Raw genomic sequence first — 17,421 nt, 5'->3', positions numbered from 1 at the left:
GTTGTTATTATGAAAGGACCCTGGCCGGGTATGTGCTGGCTTTGGCTATTGCCTGATTAGAAATGAAACGACTCGAAATTCAACTTTGTATTATTATTGTTCAATAAAATATAAACATAAAATAAATAACACTTTGTTCATATTAAACTAAAATATGAAATATCAATAAATTTAATGGAATAATTCTTATGTGGGCCTACATAATGTTATTGTAGAACCGAAAGTCTATGTGTGTAGTAATACATGAAAAAGATCCCATACTTGTATCATATAGCAAATGTAAATAATGTAAAAGAATATATATATATATATATATATATATATATATATATATATATATATATATATATATATATATATATACAGTATATACAAATATAGGCTAATATTGTTGAAAATTAGTTTTCCCCCCTGCCACCTCACATATGTAGTATCAGTATTTCCAGATAACCAAAGTTCATGCAATGACAGCAATGTAACATTGGCTTCTTGTTTCAGGTCCCTGACAACTTTGATGCTGTCTACTCTCATAGCATGCAGGAACCCATAGTGTTTATTCTGCTAAATCTAAATACAGAACTCAGATCTTTGACTAAAGTATAAGAAGCAATACCACAGTGCAGACATACTATAGTTACAAGTAAAGGCCCTGCATTAAAAAGTCATCAAATTAATGTAGTGGATGTAAAATGTGTAATATTTGCCTTTGAGATTTAGTGGAGTAGAAGTTTAAGTACAGTAAAAGTACCTCAAAATTACTGTACGTGATTAGTGGAACTGACTGGAGCAACACAAACAAAATGTAATTACCCCCAATGGTAAATGCAGATGGTTTTGGTTTTACTTTGTACAGGTTTTGAGGTATGAAAGTATATGAAGGTATAAAGTAGTTCCCGTGTAAATTGTTAACTGTGAGCATCACCAATTAGACATCTTTGTTATTTGGATGAACTGACCATATACATTTCCATGATGCTTGTAATGACCATTGCAGCCTGCAAGGGGTGCTGTCATGACTATCATTACATAAAAACAAAATATAAAATAAGACACAGAGCCATGCAGCAATTTCTTTCCAGGCATGATTTATTGAAAACACACCAAATGTATACTCTACAAACCAGTATTTTTCCGTTATGTTTACCAAGCTTAATATTTGCCTCTGGGTATTAGTAAAATCAACATAATACATTCTGTCACTGTGGCATCGCTTCTGCTCGCTAAGAAAGCATTAACAACTTTACTCCTCTAGGAAATCAAAACCATAATTTGAATGACTATCTTTTTAAAAGTTTATAATACAATGTAATACAAGGCAGAAACCCACCAACAGTCTATCCTACTCGGGGTTGGGGGGCCGATGGGGTAAGAGGGATGAATGCAGGATGAATGAATGAGGGACTTGAGTGAAGGCAAAAGGGAGGAGGGGTGACACGGGTGGGGAAGCGAGGAGAGGTGAACAGACAGAATGAAGAGATGCCAGTTGAAAGGGAGGAATAAAGTTATATAAAACACACTTATTTTTATCTACCATGGAAAAGGTTAAGGCACATGATAGGTACAAACACATCTGCTACTGAGTAGTACAGTTACTTTATTTTGACGGTCTTGAATCAGTTATATCTACACAGGTAGGTTTGTTTGATTCCATGTGTGTCCGTGTCCTGCATTTCTTTTACAGCACAGTTGCTTGGCTCTTTATTTTGTGAATTTACAATGCGTTGCACATCCACACAACCAAACCCCCCGTTATGAATGCATGTAAATACAACTCCAGATCCTTTGGTTGTGGTGCTGAAAAGTGCAGTCAAGAACAGACAGTCATTCGGGTCTTTGTTGTAAGGGTTCAGTATTATTCAATGAAAGCACACACTTCTGAGGACACACAAAAGGGATGCCGGGTACATTATAATTGTTTTTTTTTAACCTCTGAAATTAAAATCTATACGGTACGTTTTTTTTTGTAGTTTATTGATTTTTACCACAACATACATCTTTGTAAACACTGTGTAAAATATGCAAGCTTTATAAAGTCACATACGCCACAAAGAAAAATCAGACTTCAATGCAGGCACATGCCATTCGCCTTGATGACGCATAAGTGATGCCAACTTGGATTGGATTCTCTTTCTGTCTCTCTGACAGACTGAGGCTGGAAAGGAGACTAAACACATCATCACCGGATTTAATGTGCAGTCTCACCAAGCAAGAGAAAAACGTCAATATGATTCAGAATCTCTCTGCTTTTCTTCATCTCAACTGCCCACCCTAACGCGTTGTAAAAATATATACTATATGACCAAACTTGATGTTTTGTTTTTTGTACAGTGTGATGCAACTCTTTTATTTTGCCTTAACGATCCAGATCCACTCGTCCTTGCGTACTCTCTTCTTGCACATGAATGAATTAGTTAATATCCAAATGACACCACAAAAAACTGGCACTTGGAAAGAATAGAATATAAACATCTGTACAGTTTTTCTTCATGCTCACAACTGAATATTTCTTAAGATGCACCGGTGAAGAAGAGTTCAGGGTCGGCGGTAACTTGGTCTGAATGCATCAGGAAAAACTAAAGAACTTTTATTCACACTGCCGTCTCTTGTCGATCTCATTAGTCTGACCTCTGACCCCTCCAGAGTGTCTGGTTCGAAGATTCAGAGTCTGTCGGACAACATGTAAGTCATGGCCTTTAGAAAGAACACTGCAGATAAACTTTTTTTCTGTCACTTTTTTTGGACAAATACAAAATATAAATAGGTGATCGTCGGCGTAACTCGACAATATTTGACACACATTTAAGTTACGTGGTTATTTCTTGTTTACAAACATGGTGAGCCTTTATCAAATGAGATGTGCTTTCTAAACAATGTGATATTAATATACAACTAAGATGTCTGCGATTTTTTTTTCCACCTTAATTTTTCCATTTTTTTTCCTTTTGACCCTAATATACATTTATATAAAAACCCAACAAAAATAAAAACTGCTTTTTGATCTTCCTTCTCATCAAGAGAACACATTTCCGCCTCTCTTCAAAAACATAAATCATTTATGAACAAAATGCCTTATATCCTCTTTAATACACATCATTGATAAAGAGCAACCAGCCAGGAAACTCATGAGACTGCGTCGCTACACAGTGTGAGTGGTTACCACAGCTCTGTGAGTGAGGGTCAATATGTTGACCCCGGTGAAACAGAAACCGTTGGTTTCCGCTTTAGCTTTCTGTTGCGATGCAGTGTGAACAGAAACTGTTACTCCATGTGATGGACAAACTATGTCACTTTCCTTTCTCCGGACAACAACTTGCAGACTCCTCCCTTTATAAAACAACATCAATCACTTGTTAATAACTTTTGATTTCAAAGCATCTCAGTGCATTTAAAAAAAAAACACAGTGAACCAAATGTATTGTAAGTCTATGAGCGCAGACTGCTGGGTCTACATGTTTATCCACTATGCTACAGCTCTTCCCAGAATCGCTTTCTCTCATTTTACTTTCTCGTATCCATCCCATCAACCTGCAAACCACTTTCTGTGACCTTCAAACACACCAGTCTGTACCTGTTCACATCAAATTACCAAAGCCTGACAACAAACTGAAAGTAAAACTTTCCAAAACGGACCAAAATTGAAGCGTGAACTTCTTCCAGATGTGAAAACTGAAATTAAGTAACCCACTAATTCCAGCTTCCCACAGATTTCCTTCCGACACACATTCCTTTTCCATTGATTCCCTTCACCTCACTTTGCTCGCCCTTCATACGTCCGTTCCTTCACCAGCACCGGCCCCTTGTCCTCATGGCCGCCGGTCGGCTCAATACTGTAAAATTCACATGATGTCCAGTGGGAATGTAGTTTTGAGAAAATAGTAGGAGTCACTTTTTATTCTTTTTTTTCTTTTTCTGAAAAGCATGAGAACGTTGGCTGCTGCTGGGTAGTTGCTGTTGTGATCATATTTTTTTTAAATCCTCTTTTCTGTACAAAGTCCAACTCCAAAGATGAGCTCCATGTGAAATGGCAGTGATGATATGAGAGATCCTTCTCTAGCTGGGGTGTCGTTATTTTAAGCCTGCAGCACGTGGACAAGAGAGAAACATATTAGAAGAACCAAACAAACAATTTGAATTACAACTTATTAAGAGTTTCAGTCCCCAAAAATGTACATCCTTCATGGCAAGTAATGACTATTCTATGTTTTTTTTTTAACAAATTACGATTAAAGGATCAAAACCAACAATAACTGAGTCTGTCTCTTAATACTTTCTTTCAAGACATCCCGACTAAAATTCTGATTCAAAAGGGAAACAATTAATTTGTGATAAGAGTGGTTTGTAGTGATTGACTTGACGTGACTTGACTTGACTCAGCTCTACTGAGCATTTTAGCATCTTTTAGCCCATTGTTTGGGTTTTCCGGCCTGCGGCTCAATGGTTTGGGTTTGGCTTTACTGTCCTTATCACCCTCATTTCCTCCTACAGCGAGCCACTTGTAAAAGCTCTATTAACACACTCTTCACTACCTACACAGCACCAATCAGCAGCCACAAAGCCGAGTATTTCCCTAAGAAGCTGGTGGAGACCAAATAAGAGCTAAAAGGAGACCGAATTTTGGTTATATATTTGCAAGTATCAGGAATAGGACTTCAAATCAATATGGTATACTATTACTTAATTAGTTATTTTTACAGCTTGTTGTGCAACTGTGTTCAAATGGCCAAACTAAATGAATGCAATTTTAAACACAGCTTTACCACGGGCAGTACAGTTATGAGGGTGATGCAGCAACTGCATATCAAGTGGGCTGAGGCAGGGTATACCTTATATTTGTATTGAGGATTACTTTCTCTTTGACTCCTTATCATCCACAATGTTTCAACTGTTTCTCAAATATAAATAGTGCATTTGTTGGAATCTATTTTCAGCTGAAGATTATCACATATTTAGCTTTAAAGCTTTAAAGAGAGAAATACAACTTGGCTACACAGACTATATGGATACTAGGATCAAGTCATTGTTGGTTTTAGTCTTTTCATGGTATTTTTTGGCAAAAGAATGCATATCACCAGCCATTAAAATGTATATTCCTTTAAGAGAAGGAACCACATTTTGTCATCAAAGGATGTGGATTTAATGTGAAACTCTCCAGCAAGAAAATCAGCTGAAATTATCACAGTACTTGACAAATTGCATCACTTATCAGGAAATGCTTCAATCATGTCAGCACAGATGGAAAATGGAGGCAAGACAGAGCAAATCAGATGCTTAATGAGTTGGCTGAAATCCTGCATGTGCTCAATGAAGCGAAACGTACTTACCTGATGGTTATTTCTGAATATTACTTGTAAACATGTTTGTTGTTTTACTAAAGTGATACATTTACAATGAATACCACAAATCAGAGTTACCTATTTCCTATGATAATGCAATGGATGGAGATGAAAGCACTCAACGGATGGCCACCGATTGACATAAGAAGATGACGATGAGGAAGACAGTGAGGTCTGACAAGAGGCCTCTGGCACAGGAGAGGACAGCAGCGGTGAGGAGGAGGCGAAGAGGAGATAAAGACTGCTGATAGAGGAATGATGACTACTGATGACTACTGAAGCTCACCCAGATCAGCTTGCTGCTTTGCAAAAGTCACTGGGTCAAGTTGATTATTCCGTCAAACCTCGTAAAAAACATGTAGAGGTATGAGTGCATTGGTAATTTAGATTTCTTTCATTGCTACTTGTTTAACAAACTGTTGGCTTACAGCTAACGTGCATGGACATGAAATAATTGAATGAAAGAAGATTTTCAGTTGTTATTGGGTGCAGGAGGATAACATTTTTGTCTGTGTAACTTAAAGGGAAATATGACCATCTAAGTTACATTAAAAGCCACTTTGCATCATTCATACCGTGACTGTTAACACAAAATAAAGTCATCAACAAAGAATGTAGAGAGAGATAGGATGCTCTGTGTGTGTGCATATCTTTTTCTTTCTCCCTACTGCTTCTCTTTAAGTGTTAACTGAGTCCCTGGCGGATCCATCTGAAGTGCAGAAGAATGATTTCCCTTCAGCCATTGCCACCACTTTCAGCAGAGGGCATCAGGAAAGGCATAGAGTAAAGCTCGGTGAGCACTGCAATCAGACAGGGGTTGCTGGATTGTAAAAAGAGAACAAAGCCTTTTCTACTTTATATGTGTGCTACACATAGGTTTTCTTTTAAGTTACAATAACGTGTTGATCACCCAAGTGACACGATTTGGATGTTGCAGTGGAAAAATAAGTATGGGATGCATTAAAGCAATGTGAAAATTGCAATTGACCAATCATTGAGCCCCGCCGCCTTAGTTACTGTTGCAAAACCTTTCAAGCATTCACGTCACATAAAGCGGTTTTCAATAGGCAATATTTACCACTCAACATTATCAATACGTTTTAAATCAACTGGGTTAATTATTTAAGTCGGAGGAAGACAATTTTTAATTTCAACCATCTCAACAGTTATCAGCTGCTAATCAAGCTAAAGTTTGTTCCACGAGTTGGTAAAAAACACTTATATGGAAATGTAACTTCATTCTAATGTATACCTGCTTAACTTATAGACTTGTTAGAATTTTCAAATACCATTTACACAAATTACACTTTTAATAAGTGTGGTTCTGGTTTTAGAAAGGCAAACCGCTTCTGAATGTTGAGAAATGTAAAGCTCGACAGGCATCGAGTTTTCTTTGTGATACATTTTGTATTTTTAGTTTTTGGTAGTGACATCTTTTCCTCAATCTACACATGGAATTGTGTGTAAAGATGAATAATTCATATTCAATGTATGAATGTATTAAATCCTAAATACAATCTAAAAATGTAAAACCTAAACAAATGTTTTCGTTGAACTGCAAATAATTTATGTTAATTTCCATCGAAAGAAGAAGAAGGAGACTTCTCCAGCTGACTGCTCTGGGTGCAGGGTGACAGCTACATGATACAGTGTGAGGTTGAAAGGAACACAGGCGGAAAAGAGGAACAAACAGGTAATGCAAGGGATGCGACAAAAAAGATGAAGGTGGTTATTTTGATTGTGCTTTTACTTTTTCAGACCTACCATGCATGCATTTAGACCCAGGAGTCAACAGGCTGGGGCTTAACATCACAAGCGTCCACCAGACTGACTGCAGGCCTGTTACTCCTGATATAGTGTTTCCTATTTGTGTCATTCTGTGGCCACAGGAGGACGAGTTAAAAAAAACACAGCAAAACAATATAAGGTCAATACATTTTACAAATACACTCACACACACACACACACATGCATCCAGGATTAGAGAAGCCAGTGTTAGTCCCCTGCCTTCAAGATAGCTTGGAAAGAATTCAGAGTGATTCAAAACAGTGAACCACAACATGCAAATGAAAGAGGGGGAGAGAGCAGTTTCAACAGCCAAGTTGCATTCAAAGTGGGCAGAAAACCTCTGGGAAGTACAGTACAGAAGGGAGACTTGGAAGACAGCTTTGGAGTAGTGCTAGAAGGCCTGTACACTGAAGACAAACACGTCTGTGGTTTCTCAGTTGGTTGGTCTCTGCCCTTTCAAGATGTGACAGTGTAACCTCAGCTGTTTTAGTAGTTAACCTAATATGAGGAAGAGTAGTTGCCAACCAAACTGGATTGTTGAAGCCTGAGGTCAGTGTTAAGTACTGATGCTGCCCTTGATTTATATTTTGTGCTGCTATACTTTGCTGCTACATTAGCTGTTTTATTCTATCTTTAAACTGGATCAAATTTGCACTTGTTTTTGTTTCATTTCAATCTTAAACTCAACTCAAACAGCTCCACTGACAAAATGTAAATGCTGAATTGACATCAGTTAAAAATAAAAACAACACTGAAAATAAAAACTGTAAGAGCAACCTAACACCAAATGAAAATCTAGTTTTATTGTTTCCTCCAGTTTAACTTCTTAACTTGATGCAGTGATGTAGAAGTCGTTCCAGGGTTTGGTCAGTGAACTGTGACATCACTGTTGGGTGTGATTGCAGCTGCGACAGGGCACACTTTTGCGAGGCAAGTTCCCTTTAAACAAAACAAATCAGTGCTGCAGCACCTTCAGCTTTTAGAGTAAAAAATACATTCTGAAATGCAATCAGAATAGTGGGTAAATAAGATATATTTTCAGCAACCATGCGATTTGACTGTTATAAAGCAGAAACTGAGGCTCACACAATAAACCGCTATTTTCAAAACAGTATTTACATATATAACTAACTACAGACTCTTAGTTCCCTCTCTCAGATGTGCAATACTACACAGATAATTGAGCCACAACAGAAAGAAAGACAAGAGACATGAAGACCCATTTCTAGAATTTCTACGAGACTACTCATGGAAAAAATAATAATGACAATTTTCCTGTGTCAATTAACTGCACTATTAACTTTGCTCTAGACATAATTTCCACCCAGACTCTGCCTTGGAAAGATTTTTAAGAGGTAGTTTTAACCTGCACGGGGAAGCAGATAAATGACCATACACCTATAGAGACTTATGCTAACCTGGCCTTGATGGACTCTTTATTGCATTCATTTTCCAATCGCACAGGGAAAATCCTTTTCATCTAGCACTAAAGCAGATGAAAAATAAACTACAAAAAGTACTTGAGAGTCATCCGACATGTGTCAGACATCCTCTGAGCCCATTATCCTGTGACTCCTCTTTGAAGCTGGATAGCCAATCAGTGCAACAAGAAACACACTTTGGCTGCAGTGTGCGACGGCTGTGTAATAGGCAGACAACCACTTGATAATGCAGCAGTCTGTCATTGCCAAGGCAGGGGTCGTCTCCGAGAGGACTGTTTGTTGGCGGTTCTTTTAATCAGTCTCAGATTAATTACTTTACAGACGGCGAAAGCTTGCACTCAATTAACTGGCGGCTCTCAGATCTGAGGCTGTCCACAGTGCTGAGCTGTGGCGGGCAACATCAACAGAGAATGACAACTGCCAGCCTCTTTAAAGAATCGATAGGATTAAGAGCCTTTAATGAGGACCACCTCAGAAAAAAATGTTGCGAGAGGGAAAGAAAGGGTCACAGAAGGAGAGGACGTTTCAACGAGACATCGTTATTTCATCCCTTGTCCTCCGGGAGTGCAGAAGAGATGTGAATGTACCTTTAATGGCTCCGGTTCTGTCTGGTCCACTGAGCCGTCAACTGTCTTGTATTTGCAGTCCTTGTCCCTCTGGTCAATGGTGGAGTAACCATCTAATGAGGTCAGAGAACAACGGTCAGTTAATTCTTCTCCACCCACGGATAAGAACCAACGGTTACAGATCATTTATGGTGTTGTTTTAACCTGCGTGGAGAGACTGACTCAATGGTTTTCTGCACTGGGACACTTAACAAGAGTGCCGGAAAGTTGTTGGACACGGAACAGCACATTCTTAGCTTGTGCTTCTCTAAACTTTCTAGCACTCATGTTATTTACCACCGCAGTCGGTTTAAAACAAACCAGATGAAGTGCTATTTGACCCAGTCCCCATAACTGTCTTTAAAAAATGCACTCTCACATATTCCAGCACAAGAGTTGATCAAGCATCTCAGTAATAGAAATTCAGCCCCAGCTGGCCAAAACATTTCAGCGTGACACATACTCTATTTAGTTGCACTTTACAAACATTTTTTAACATTTGCAACCTTGAAAATCACTCCTATCATAGCAAACATTTAGCGAGCTCTAAAGATTTTCTAAACAGGGAGGAGTTGCCAAAAGCCATTCATGAAAATGATAAAATAAAATAACCAACAGTCAGGATTTGGGTCTGAATGAAAAACTGTTTCAGCAGTAATACATCACACTTTTATCCCTCATACACCTCAGATAATGCGCATACATATTCAGTGCATTAACGTGTTCATTTTTATGATCCATACTGTAAATCTGATTTTGGCACTGTATGTATAAGTTTGATATTTTCTTATTTCACATATTTATACATTTTTGGCTTGACATTTTTGCACTAACTTACTTACCACACACATGAAGCCGACACATAAACATGTAGCTATTTTCTGCTTTTTCAATATTACCCCTGTTACTATTAATGTTTCAAACCACAACTGTCAGATAACTACTAAATGTCATTAAATGTTCTCTAGAAAAGTTCTGAATGCTGTAAAAGAGCGACAACACACTCTCCCCTGGGAGTCCTTCTCCTTGTTCAAAGTAGATGTAGGAAGCTTCATACAGTGAAAAGAAGTATTTCTATCAATTTAATGGAGGGATTCTTAGATGCTTGATAAATATGGACCCAGAGGCTTGTCGGATAACCAGCATGATCGAAGAAAAACACATTTAATGACACATTATTTAGTTCACATAATGCTGACATTGGTATGCATTATCCGTAAGGTAGACCTGTTGCACGTTGTATTTAGCCGGCGGGTTATGAGATAAATTCTAGTGATTGCTGTGTCTGATGTCCTCTCTGACCCACAGCCTCGAAGCAAGACGAAGGTCCAGAGAGATACATATACGTGTTTTCTTTTATGTTTTTATTGTTATTTTTTAAACATAAATAAATAACATTATTAATATGTTTTGCACTTGATGGCTTATGTTACCGCAGTGTTTAATGGTGGTGTCTGTGGTGTGATGGGGTTTATCTAACAGCAGGGTAATTTACTTTAAAAGAAGCACAGCTGAGGAACTCTGCCACGTGAGATATTAAGAGTGTTTCTATTTAAGTGGAGAACCACCCACATCTGTTGGTGTTGAGCTTCTGATGAAGGCCCAGCTTTGTACAAACATCTTGTCAAGAGAGGGGTCTTGCATACCGCATCAACGAGCTTCATGTCTGAAGTCATCACATCGACATCAGTGTTCAGTGGTTTGAATTTTCGGATTAAAACCGTAATCTTGGCAACGGTTAAAGAACTAGTAAGAGAGATGTTGATTTAAATAACTGTTGAACACTGAAGTGAGATCAGAGGAGAGCTAGCTCTTCTTTGGCTAAGGACAATCATGCAGTCTGGCTCTTACCTGGACCCAGCTCATCCATAGGTGTCATATCACCACTGCCACATTTCCTGGTGCCTGAAAAGCATTCATATGCCATTTGTACAAAAATGGCGCACACACAAACTGATTCATTGAGCCAAAACGGTGCTGCTTTTCAGGGTAATGGTTCTCGGCCAGTGATTGAATAATGCAAACTAAGAGTGGGCAGGCATGAGTGCCGTTTAATGTGCATGTAAGGATGCAAAAAATAGTGGGACGCAAGGCCAAAAATCAGGACATTAAACTGCGGTGATGCGATTGACTCCTCTGTCAAAGAGATGTTTGTTGTTGGGCCAATGTACTGCACAAGTCCCTCACCCTCCCCCACATATACTGCTGCTGTTATAGAAAAACCTCTAACCCAGTTTTTTTTATTGTGGATGGCTATACACAATTACATAAGGGTGGGGAAATTTCCAACATCGCCGACCCCATTACGTCAATTTAAAACCCACAATACAAAAACAAAGACATTTCTTCATATTTTGTCAAAACTAACTTTTTGAGGGTTGACGGTCTTGGTTAAAACAGCAGCAGTAAAAAGTAAAAGCAGTCAAAGCTCCAGCTCCCATTTTATGCGCTTTATTTTTTAAACCTATGAAACAGCATTATTGCAACATATAACACGCCACAGCTTCACCACACAGAGGATGAGAGTAGTAGCACAGCGCTTCAATATAACCATGAGGATTGTGTACTTTATGCCATCACTTACCAACCCTAATAAATAAAAACACATTAACGAAGAGCATTATTGGACTGGGTGACATGTTCCCTTGTATGATGAACATAGGCACTGAAGAGTCAATCCTATATATGCTGTCCTGTTGCTAAAAACACTCATTAGGGCACCACATTTATAGTCATCAATTGCTAAAGATTGTCTCCAAATACTGGTAAAAATTTCACTCGGAGTAACATTTGCAAAATACTACAGAGCCTAGCTGTTTTAAGACATTCTTAAATCTTTTTTAAAAACGGAAATTATTGTTCATCATCTAAAATATTTAAGTCTTCAGCAGGAACCAGTGGTCTTGGGGATGAAAGCCTTAGACTGAGTGGGGAAGTCACAATTTATTGAGAGACGGACAAACATGTTTTGGGTTTGGTCTTTTTTTTACAGTATTTGGAAATCTAGAATATCGCCGGCCTCATCCTTTTGACTCGGCACTGGACCTCATAGTAAATACAGTAATATTGTAATTCTGCTAAGGAAGCCCTGGGATCTTTTCCCTCTTATTCCACCGACTTGGTCCTCTAAACAGGCGCAAACAACAACGATCAAACACGCACACTGTGACATGTGCGCGACTGTGGCTCAGCGGTGAGCAAGGTCGTCCTTCAATCAGAGGATCGGCGATTCGATCCCTGGCTCTGCCAGCCCATGTCGATGTGTCCTTGAGCAAGACACTTAACCCTAAATTGCTCCCGTAGCTGCGCCTATGGTGTATGAATGGTTGACAATCTGATGTGGCACCTTGCATGGTGCTCCTATCATCAGTGTATGAATGGGTGAATTATGTCATGTAGTGTCAAAGCGCTTTGAGTGGTCGGAAGACTAGAAAGGCGCTATACAAGTACGGGTCCAATTACACTCTAACTGACCTTGGTTCTTCTCCATCAGGGGTAGGGTGGTGTCGTCGTAGCCTGGCTTGCCGTTCTTGGTTGCTTTTGGAGTGGTTGACAGCGTGGGCTGAGAGAAGAAGAAGGATGCATACATTTAAAATACCTTGGCTCATGTTCTCATGATGGACAAAGCGTACTCACTAGCTTTGTCTCTAAGTATTTTACACAATGAGAAGTGGCTACAGTGGCTTATGAGCTGTAGCTCAGGGTGGTCATCCCGCAACCACAAGGTAGCCGGTTCGATCACCAGTCCCCCCATAGTTCACATGTCGAAGTGTCCCTGAGCAAGACACTTAACCCCTAGCTGCACCACAGACGCCTCACAGGGCAGCCCACTGCTCCTTTACCAAGGATGGGTCAAATGCAGAGAAGAATTTCCCCAAGGGGATTAATAAAGGATAATTTTCTTTATTTTTTTTCTTTTCTTCTAATATTTTTTGTCATGCAAATACTCTCTTTGTGGGACACGTCATTAATGGTAAAGTGGTCCTTATAAACATTTTGTGTCAGTAATTGTTGAAGTAATATTCTTTAAGAACCTGATATTAAAACAACAATACTAAGCACCCATATTACATGTGAAGGATAGCTTCTGTACCTGGAAGTTACTTTTGTTCCAGCCATCCTTGGTCAAAGCGTTCCTCAGCTCCTTATAACTCCAGACCGTCTGCAGCACGTGGGACGCCGCCTTAGTTTCGCGAGCTGATTGGCTTAGAGGGCCACAGGAAGGGGAAAATATATGAAGAAGAAATACAGCAGTTAAAGTCAGAAACCCCATCTAAACCACAAACAGTGATGGCTGCTCGCACGCGAATCAATCTCTTTATTCAAAGACTTCAAGTCCCCCGAGTGGCTTCAGGGTCTCTAGTTATTAATTCAAAGCCAGATGAGTGTACATTTCCTTTCATTAGCTACCTCTGAGCGACCAGTATTCATTGCATGTAGGTGGGGACCTCACTTCAAAGGAAGCTAATCTCAAATTAAGCTTTTTGGTCTGTGAGTAAACGATGTATATTCATAATAGTTAGAGTGACTCTCCGTATGATCAATACCACACAAGCGCAAGCCTTTGAAAAGTGCTCTGAATCTTAAGTTAAAAGAGGGGTGCAGACGCACTTCAGTTTGGAATCATTGACAGTTTGGAATATAAGACACCTCTTAAAAATATCTATTAGTTTTCATAACCAGGTTATTGTGTAGAGCACTAGAGGAATGGCTACTCTCCTACCTGTATGAGCAGATGCTTCATAGGCTCCGCCCTATAACACTGCCCTCTACGTCTAAAAGCCTGTTAATTCATGTGTGTGGGCTCAGGCTTGTTAGAACATAGTATTGTGGGAGCCAAGCTTGGGCCATTGGAGACATATCACATTATTCTCCATGAATACTAATGAAAATTGCATTCAAGGTCATTGTTTAATTATTACATGTATAATGTATCATGATATAATATATATATGTAAATTATATCCACACTTCTGGCAGGGTTCCCATGAATACGAATGTAGTGTTAGTGTTTGGTTCACTGTCTGCAATACAATGTGTTTGACCTACAGGATAAGACTGATAAAATGAGTGTGTTTGGGCAAACTATACTTTGTGATAAAAATGCAAATAGTTCTGCCAGTGTTGACGCAATAATTGTGCAGATTCCTTTTGGGGCCGTCTAATGTAAAAAGTTGCCTAATAAATACATTAAATCTTAAACAAAACTAGCGTAGAACCATAAATCAAGCTAAATAATACAGTCTGCTTGTTGACATGTTGTTACTATGTGATGTACTGTATAGTCTTACCTAGTCCTGTTGATGGCAACCAGCTTCTCAATGGCCTGAGCCTGGGCGAGGGAGCGGGCATTTTCAGAGCTGTCAGTGACGATCTCATGGATGGTGTTGAGGATGGCCACCACAGTGTCCTCCTCCAGGTTTTTGGCTGGCCGCTGCTGGCCGCTTGGGAGGTTGCTCACCAAGTCCCGCATGGCATAACTTCCTGTAAGGCAACGTTTTTTTAAGGTTAACAGGTAAAAGTGCTGGTAATGATGTTTGAAGGCACAAAAGTTTCAAAGAGTTTCAAAGAGTTTCAGACAGAGGGTGAGTTACTGTTGTTGAGACCGCAGAAGCCTCACATTAGCTTTGGCTGAATGTCAAAGTGTATTTTTTCACAGAATCAGACAACTTGGATCTTAAATCAGTGTGTGTTGCATTGCTAATAATTTGTACCAATCAGGTCCTTGTTGCGGCGGTCAATGGACAGGTTGCGCAGGGCGATGGACACAGCTCGGACCACCTTGTCGGAGTCGGAGCGCAGAAGCTCCACCAGGATAGGAAGACCTTTCTCCTTGCGCACCGTGGCTCGAATGTAGTTGGACCACTGGAGGGCAGACAGAGGGCATGGTGTGACTGCTTTATATATATATATATATATATTTTCAAACTTGAACCTATAGGGTAGGTTTAATGTACACACACTGTCAGTAACTGCCTGTTTGGCATTCATGCAGAACTACTGATTCCCACCTGGGAGCAGCCCAGCACGACCACACACTGACAAAGCTCCACACACACATGTTTGATACATTTCTTCATGCTCACACATATACATGCACACACGACCAATCATTAAGTCACTAACTACAAGAAAGCTCAGCACTGCTCCTTGAGCTTGACTAATTCACAACATTACACCGTGGGGCTCTGAATGGACATGTGGTGTAATTTGTCCTAATTTAAACATCAGTCGATTTTACTTCTCATTTTTTTGTACCATAAAACATTAAGTTTGACATAAAAGGGTTTATCTTCTAAGCACTGGTACCCCAAGAGATGTAATTAAGCAGAGGAGGGGCACAGCTGAACCACCAGGTGGCACTAGTAAGCTGTAAGAAGCAGGCCAATCCAGTGGAACTAATCAGTCGCAAAGAATGAGGACGATATAAAGAAGCAGCTCCGGTATCCTCCCAGGGAGCAGTGGCAGGCTTTGTCCAGATGCGACAGTGTGATGCGTTAGCTGCTCCACATTCTGATCAGCTCCGACAGAAAAATTAATACACCAAAAGAGAGAAGAATTTCTTCTCAAAATGCTCACCTGAGGTAGATGCGGTTAATGAATTTAGAGGACTGAAGGACGTGTTTACAGTCTGAGACATGAGTGTAAAGAGAAGCCTAGCGGTGATAACGCTGCCGTGAAATGAATGCAGCCAGCCTGTGCTGAGAAACATAAGCGACAGCCTCTCAGCAGATCCACAGTCACTCTAATTGGAATTAATGTCTGGTCCTGGCTCTAGAGGTTCTCACATCATCCTTCATCAGACGCAAACATCTATCAGAGATGAAAGTTTGGTCTACAGTAGTTATCTCACACTTATCTAGCCATGTAATCCACTTAGATGGATGGTTCTAACCAAGGTAGCTTCAAACATTGTGTTTGATCTACCTGATGCTGTTCAAATATTGAGATGTATGGCAGTCTAAACTGGCTATATGGTTTGCAGAGACAGAGCATCTACACCTTGTTATAGCGCCTCTGCTTCCTCTCAAGCCCATCAGACTCTGTATTTTTTCTCCAATCACAGTCCAAGATTTCTGTTACTGAAAGGTCAATGACGAGGACAGACGTTGCACAAATGCAATATATGAGTAAGGACAAGGACATAGTGTCTACGTGTTTTCCCTCCCCAACCCCGGACTCACGGTCCAGTGTCCAGCGCTGAGGTTTTGCAGAGCCCCGGCAGCGGCCTCCAGGGTGTTGTAGTTCTGGCTCTCTGTCAGCAGAGATAGGTAGAGCCTCACCACTTCCGGCTGATACAGCAGCTCAAAGCCTGAAGGGAAATACAGAGAAACAGACGCACACACACTGGTTAGACTCCCTGGCCAGACAGACGGGCCAATTAGGATGTGTGAAGGTACCAGCATTCGTGCTGAGGTTTATCTCCGACCAGAGGGAGAATTCTTTGGCAAGGGGAAACAGGGAAGAAGCTTGGGTTTACCACAATGCACAAGGCCTCTTGTAACAGCACACAACCTTGTCACAAATGCCACAACATTTGGATTGTAGCTTATTTTGCAAAGTTTCAGTGAAAAAGTCCATTGCACACACAGGGTGGGAATAAAAGTCTGTCCACTTGGTTTCACAATAGGCTGCAACACCTTTATTAAGAAATGCTGCAACAGTGCCTGGAATATTTCCTCAAGCATTATGATTGAAAATACAGTATTATAAATGAGAGAAATTGGGAGTGGCAGAAATTATTGATCCAACCAAACCCAGAGTATTTGAGAGGGAGGTTTAAATCTCACGAGCACATAACACATTCCACCACATCAATCATTAGGCCTACCACTGATGGAAATGTAATTACATTACCAGCTATTAGACAGAGCAGGCACATGGAGAGAGAGCAAGGCGTCCAGTAACATGAAATCAAATTCTTTTCACTGAGGGCTTTTCTTATTTGGCAGATTCAGGTTTATCAAGTGCTTTACATGGAATCAACAAGACACGACACGATTCAATTAAAAATGTAGGGATTTCAGAAGGATGATGTTTCATCTGTCAAGGCCATTTGAGCTATTCACATCTCTGGTGGAAGTCATGCATTCTTTATGGCGGGATACATCACACCACAAGTAGGGGAGACATCTCGCCAGATTTTAATAGCTTGAACAAAAACAATTCATTACTATGATCCAGAAGAATCACATTTTAAAGCATGTTCAGGTTTGATTTCACATCAATTAGAGGTGGGTTTCTATTCTCTGG

The 17,421-nt window shown here is 39.9% G+C and overlaps 1 protein-coding gene across 1 annotated transcript in view; it reads right to left on the bottom strand.

Moving 5' to 3' along the window:
- Positions 1–7,108: 7,108 nt before the first annotated feature.
- The window catches only part of arvcfb (ARVCF delta catenin family member b), a gene marked incomplete at both ends in the record, with an annotated part of 114,623 nt that continues 104,310 nt past the window's right edge, over positions 7,109–17,421 (bottom strand). Inside the window, 8 exons of the mRNA XM_079222727.1 lie at positions 7,109–7,210; positions 9,151–9,242; positions 11,020–11,073; positions 12,643–12,730; positions 13,262–13,373; positions 14,460–14,652; positions 14,883–15,033; positions 16,353–16,480. Of these exons, the coding sequence (XP_079078853.1) occupies positions 7,109–7,210; positions 9,151–9,242; positions 11,020–11,073; positions 12,643–12,730; positions 13,262–13,373; positions 14,460–14,652; positions 14,883–15,033; positions 16,353–16,480 (920 nt within the window). The remainder of the gene's footprint in view (positions 7,211–9,150; positions 9,243–11,019; positions 11,074–12,642; positions 12,731–13,261; positions 13,374–14,459; positions 14,653–14,882; positions 15,034–16,352; positions 16,481–17,421) is intronic.

This window comes from Taurulus bubalis, assembly GCF_910589615.1.
Source record: "Taurulus bubalis genome assembly, chromosome: 8".
Taxonomy (NCBI): Eukaryota; Metazoa; Chordata; class Actinopteri; order Perciformes; family Cottidae; genus Taurulus; species Taurulus bubalis.
This window is presented reverse-complemented; position numbering and strand designations above follow the sequence as displayed.